Source organism: Cucurbita moschata, unplaced genomic scaffold (assembly GCF_002738365.1).
Source record: "Cucurbita moschata cultivar Rifu unplaced genomic scaffold, Cmos_1.0 Cmo_Scf00070, whole genome shotgun sequence".
Taxonomy (NCBI): domain Eukaryota; kingdom Viridiplantae; phylum Streptophyta; class Magnoliopsida; order Cucurbitales; family Cucurbitaceae; genus Cucurbita; species Cucurbita moschata.
Window position 1 is genome coordinate 351,262 of NW_019268586.1, and position 6,672 is coordinate 357,933.

General features: G+C 34.4%; 1 protein-coding gene across 1 annotated transcript; it reads left to right on the forward strand.

Moving 5' to 3' along the window:
* Positions 1-738: 738 nt before the first annotated feature.
* Positions 739-4,011, forward strand: LOC111438045 (calcineurin B-like protein 1). The gene is made up of 9 exons (XM_023076001.1): positions 739-937; positions 1,351-1,495; positions 2,533-2,615; positions 2,772-2,831; positions 2,926-3,034; positions 3,130-3,182; positions 3,346-3,426; positions 3,570-3,682; positions 3,759-4,011. The coding sequence occupies exons 2-9, from the start codon at positions 1,417-1,419 to the stop codon at positions 3,820-3,822; spliced, it is 642 nt and encodes a 213-aa protein (XP_022931769.1). The 5' UTR covers positions 739-937; positions 1,351-1,416; the 3' UTR covers positions 3,823-4,011.
* Positions 4,012-6,672: the final 2,661 nt, after the last annotated feature.

Below are 6,672 nucleotides of genomic sequence, written 5' to 3' on the forward strand. Positions count from 1 at the left end.
AAAGTTAGAGTGGTTCATTAGGAGTTCCAAAAAGGGGTGACCGTCACCCAAGAAGATAACAAGAAATCGCGTGGTTGATGTGTTGAGACTGACAATCCTAAAAAGACTCAATGATTTTCGATTCTTGGGCAGTTCAAGGATTCAACAACTTTTCCACCATACTAACGTATTTCGAGTCTATTCAAGTTTGCTTTGTCTCAATTGAAGCTAGTTTAGCTTGATTTAGTATAACCTGAGGTTGATTTGGGTTTGATTTAGCAAGTTTGGTGCAATTTTGTATGTTCTCTCGGTTCTTTACATCTTTATATTAGTCTCTGTTCCCTCTTAGCTCATTTATTGGTCATTTCAAGACTTATTTAAATCATTATTATTAGTTTTATTGGTCGGATAATTATTTGTATAATTGAGGTTTGTAGGACGAAAACTTAATGGGCATTAACTATACCATTAGGGCACAAACTTTTTTATTTATGGAAAATGGTTAAATAAGTAAATATATATTTTTAATTATAAAAAGAATATTAATAAAAACAAAAAATTATTTTAATTATATTTGAACCATTTAAATATTATTAATTCACCCCCAAGGCGCGTGCAATACACGAGCAGTTATTTTTCATATTTGGAAATGAATTGTTGTCTCAGGATAAAAATAATATAATTTTATTTTAAAAAGAAAAAAAAAACAATAAATACCAAATCAGGGTTCTGCCGTTTTCATTTCGCGTTAACAATCCCAACTGCCACATCACATTTGAACATCCAAGTTGGCTTTCCTTCCGCCGCTGCTTATAAAATCAACTCGTTAAGACTATCGAAAATCGCGCTCTTCGATTCCCATTGCATATCTCCTCCCCCAAATCTCTCCTCTATCAATCTCGCCGCGTCTTCTTCTCTTACTCGGATTCCTCTTTTTCCTCCGCCGCGGACATTCTTGGTGAGTCTTTCTTTTTCCATTTCTCCTTGTTATTCTTTCGAATTTTTTAGCGTTTTTGAGCTGCTGATTTGATTATTACAACTGCTTGATGGTTATTGGCGTTTATTGTTTGGGGGAAGCGATTTCTGTGGATTTTGCGATATAGGTCTTGGTTACGTTTTTAGGATTTCTGCGTTTGTTCGATTGTTCTTCTGGTTCTTTCTGGAATTTGAGGAAAATAGAGAAAGAATTTGTTGATTTCGATTAAATTTAGATGTTTCGTGTTTGAACACGGACTTTTTAATTTCTAGGGTCAACAAAAGGCGAAGTCAATATGTTTTTCCCTAATTTATGAACGCCAGTATTGATTTGAATGCTTTGTCGACTAATCCGAGCATGTTTTGATGGTTGTTTTTGAATTTGGGGTTTCTTAGCAAGAAATTTAGTGGAAGAGAGGAGGCAGTTGTTGGTAGTGCTTGTGTTTCATTCGTGGTCAGTAAATGGGCTGCGTTCCGTCTAAAGGAAGAAGGCAGTTCCCTGGCTACGAGGATCCTGTTTTCCTTGCTGCACAAACGACCTGTAAGCTCTCTGTTTAACTCAGCTGCTGCATTATCTGCAATGTTTGTTCTTCATAATTGTTCAGAAATTGTACATTTGATAAGATTATCTTCTTAGGATATTCTGAGTAGGGGATGAGCAAAGGAACCAATTGGCCATTAGTTCTCTTTAGATTCAAAAAAATGTATAAGAAAGCAAGCAACCTAAGGTTTTACTTCCCTAAATTTAAAGGATTCAAAGGTATAATATAAAAGTTTGTTCTCCTTGTAAAAAGGTGAGATCCCACATCGGTTGGGGATGAGAATGAAGCGTTCTTTATAGGCGTGTGAAACCTCTTCCTAATAGACGCATTTTAAAACCGTGAGGGTAACAGCGGTACGTAACGGACCGAAGTGAACAATATTTACTAGCGGTGGACTGTTACAAATGGTATTAGAGTCAGACATCGGGTGATGTGCCAGTGAAGGCTGAGCCCTGAAGGGGGGTGGACATGAGGCGGTGTGCTATCAAGGATGTTGGGCCTTGAAGGACGGTGGATTGGGAGTCACACATCGATTGGAGAAGGAATGAGTGCCAATGCGCTGGACCTCGAAGGGGTTGGATTGTGAGATCCCACATCGGTTGGGGAGGAGAACGAAACATTCTTTATAAGCGTGTGGAAATCTCTCCGTAGCAGACGCGTTTTAAGAGAGCCCAAAAAGGACAATATCTGCTAGCGGTGGACTTGAACCGTTATAAAAAAATTTTTGATCCCCTTTTCATGACGATGGGTTGGAAATTCTCGACCATGATCCTGTATGATCATGGTTCAAGCCCAGTTTACTCAGAATTGGTTGTTTGGATTCAACACCGAAGAAACAAAGTTTTGTCGTAATGTATCATATCCATTAGTACCAAGAGCCAGGACTGAATCAACTTTTTACTATACTTTGAGCTGTTGCATATATTACCATCGACGGTCGAGTGGCTTATCTAAGAGTTATTTCTACGTTGCATGACCTTGATTCGAATATGATACTATTTCGTTCATATTTCTCTCCTTTTCATGCATCTTTCAGTTAGTGTCAGCGAAGTTGAAGCTTTATTTGAGCTTTTCAAAAGCATCGGCAGTTCAGTAGTAGATGAGGGGATAATAAACAAGGTATTCTAACACGATCCCTCATACCTGGATAACCTCGTATGTTTTTCTGCACATGACGATGATATATCGTTAGAGACATTTATCTTCTTCTTATATTATGGCTAATTGTGATATAAGCTGAACTCGAGTTATGAAAATCCAAATTTCTATCTGCAGGAAGAATTTGTGTTGGCTCTTTTCAAGAACAGGAAGAAAGAAAACCTCTTCGCGAGCCGGGTAATGTTTACGCTGCAAACTAGTTTATTTAGCTATTCAAATGAGTGATCGTTCGAATAATAATAATAAGAATGAACTGCTGTTGTGCTCGTAGATCTTTGATCTATTTGATGTGAAGCATAAAGGAGTTCTTGATTTCGGGGACTTTGTTCGAGCACTCCATATATTCCATCCAAGCGCGCCTTTGGAAGACAAGATAGTTTGTAAGTACAGAAAATATGGTCAAAAACTTGAATATTCCAGAATTTATCAGTAGTTCTTGCGCCTTAGAACTAAATATGTCGTAAATCTTTTGCAGTTTCATTTAAGCTGTATGATTTAGATAATACGGGCTTCATCGAGCGACAAGAGGTATGGAGATAACTTCACTCCCTTGTTCTTTGACCGTGTCACAGCGAGTTACTCGGATTAATTGATTTAGATTTTCTCCGGGTCTTAAATCTCTGATTCGATTGTTCGTGGTCGATCCTGTTTATATACTTCGATGTTTCATTGTGTAAAGCGATAATGACAGGTTAAGCTAATGTTGTTAGCACTTCTGGGTGAATCTGAAATGAAATTGGCTGATGAAACGATCGAGGCGATACTCGATAAGGTGAGTTGCCACCTCCACTCTTGAAAACTAGATGATATTATTAGACTATCAATCTCGTAACGTGACATGTCGATATAATCCTCCACGGTTTCGAGTACTAACGAATCAGCAGAATCATGAAAAACTTGTTCATACCTTGGCAGACATTTCTGGAAGCTGATACGAACCAAGATGGGAAGATCGACTTGTCGGAGTGGCATTCTTTTGTTTTGAAGAACCCGTCGTTGTTAAGGATCATGACACTTCCTTATTTGAGGTAAGGATACGTACGAGTGCACGGTTTCCGGTGTTGAACGAAGGAATTGAGACGGGTTTTGTTGTTGAAAATGCAGGGATATAACGACAGCATTCCCAAGTTTTGTGTTCTATTCGGAGGTTGATGAGGCTGCTGCTTGAAGAAAGTACATAGAAACAGAAGAATTTTAGACATTTTTTTGGAATGTTGTATCCGTAGGCTTTGGGAGAAGTCCTTGTCCGAGCATCAAAAGAAATTAGTGTGGGGGCTCGGCTACTTGTAAAGCATCTTTCATGTCTTCTAATTTTGCAGATATTATTTCATTTTAAAAAATATGCATTTTTTCTTTTAATTTTTTAATTTTTTAATTTTTTAATTTTTTTTTTCCGAAATTATTAATATTTTTAAACTTCCGAAAATTTTGAAAGTTCTCTAAAAATGTTAAAACAGCTCTCGCAGAGTATAGTTGGAGAAGTTGAGGGAATGAGATAACCAACCAGAAGTGATCTAGTTTGAATGAGTTGATTCGGGATGGGGAGACCAACAAAAGGCAATCTAGAATAAGTTGACAAATAGAAGGTGATACAGGATGAGGTGCCTCGGAACACGCAACCAAAGTGATGTGACCTATAAAAGAGAAAGAGTTGCACATTAGTATGGTGCTTATTGTACATGCACCGATGTTTAAGTTAGACTAGAGAATATTGACCTAGGTTTCCTATTTTCCTCCCGAATTTGGAATAAGAAGAGAAACAAGCTATCGATATATGAGATGGCATGCCCCTTGAGGTGAAAGATCACACACCGAGTCGAGTGAGAAATTAGGCTCCCAATTCCTTTGTTTTCGAAGTTTACTTATCCTTTGTCATTTATTTTTAGGACAGAGGGGCATTTAGGTCATTTCACCTTGGTTTCATCCTAGGTTTCTATTTCTCTTCGTGGGGTTGTGCAACTCCCCTAATTTTCTTGTCAAAATTAGAGACATCACTACATGCATGCCTAACATAGGCAAGAATTTAAAATAAAATGTTTTCGTATGAAACCAAGGACTTACCGAGTTAATTTAAAACAAGAAAATAAAAATAACATAGTATTTGAGTACGAAGTGAAAAGCCACTTATCAACTACTAAATGGAAATCAACGCATATTACCGTCCTATCTTGACTTCCATGGTCATTCCAACATTCACCGCTATCCGTGCAAAGACACTTTACCTTTACCTAAAAAGATAAGGGTAGCACATGACTTGAGTATTTTAAGAAATACTTAATAAGTCAGCCTATTATCCTTTAAAACTGAAGCATGACCTTCGACTCTTTACAGTTTCGGGCAAGGTTGGATGTGTGGTACTTCTCCATACACGGCCTACACACACACATGGACCTACCAGGCAGGCTCATATGCATACCCCCTAGCCTTAGCTTGGTCGAACACCACAGAAAAGGAAAGACCCACATAACATGGCAAACATAAATATTGAACGTACATGTCCGTATTAACATAACATAACGCGTAAATATCTTGATGCACATGACATACATACATGCATGAAATTCCAATGATTTACATCATTTCCTTTCTACTTTCATCCATGACATAGCACATATATACATCATGTATACATGACAGTCATCACATATAGGGGAGTACATTTAACTCGACAACCCAACAATCCGGACCAATCCAACCCGAACTATAAAGGTTGGGTTGGGTTGGATTAGCTTTTTGTCTTGGGTTGGGTTCATTTTTCTGAACCCGAACTGACTCGGTTTAGTTTCGGGTTCATGGGATAAAACTTCGGGTTGACCCGAGTCAAATAAAAATATATAAAATATATTAAGGAGTTAATTGTAATGGTAGGTTTGCCAAAGTGGTACTTCATCCTAACCTAAACTACTCACCCGCATGTTTGACATCTATCAAATACATTAAAAAAAAATATTGTCCAAAATATTTTGGCCATTTCAATTAAAATATTTTTATAATATTTTTTATTTTTGTTATATATATAAAATCTAAAAAAAAATATTGTCCAAAATATTTTGGCCATTTCAATTAAAATATTTTTATAATATTTTTTATTTTTGTTATATATATAAAATCTAAAAAAAAATATTGTCCAAAATATTTTGGCCATTTCAATTAAAATATTTTTATAATATTTTTTATTTTTGTTATATATATAAAATCTAAAAAAAAATATTGTCCAAAATATTTTGGCCATTTCAATTAAAATATTTTTATAATATTTTTTATTTTTGTTATATATATAAAATCTAAAAAAAATATTGTCCAAAATATTTTGGCCATTTCAATTAAAATATTTTTATAATATTTTTTATTTTTGTTATATATATAAAATCTAAAAAAAATATTGTCCAAAATATTTTGGCCATTTCAATTAAAATATTTTTATAATATTTTTTATTTTTGTTATATATATAAAATCTAAAAAAAATATTGTCCAAAATATTTTGGCCATTTCAATTAAAATATTTTTATAATATTTTTTATTTTTGTTATATATATAAAATCTTTAAACTAATCATATTTATTGTTTTTTTAATTTCATGATTTATCTTTATATATTTTTTTTTTACTTTAACCAATTCTCAATAAATATCGATATTTTAGTTGTTTTTAATTTTATGATAATATTGAATTATGTTATGTTAATATTTTGCTCCTTGTTCTTGATTGGATTTTTTGTTTTCTTTTGTTTTTGTGAATAATTATATATTGATTTGTGAAGTTGTAATTGTCGAACATTGTATCCGAATAATTATAAATTGTGGATAAATAATTTTTTTTTTTAACAATCCCACAACCCAACCCGAAAATTTTCAGGTTGGGTTAGGTTGGGTTGTGAAAACTTTTGGATTGGGTCAAAAAAATCTTCAACCCAACTCAACCCCTACCATCCTACATTATTCAATTGTCTAAGATTACCTGTTCCAAGGTCAATATTTGCAAAAAAAAAAAAAAAAAAAAAAAAAAAAAAAAAAAAAAA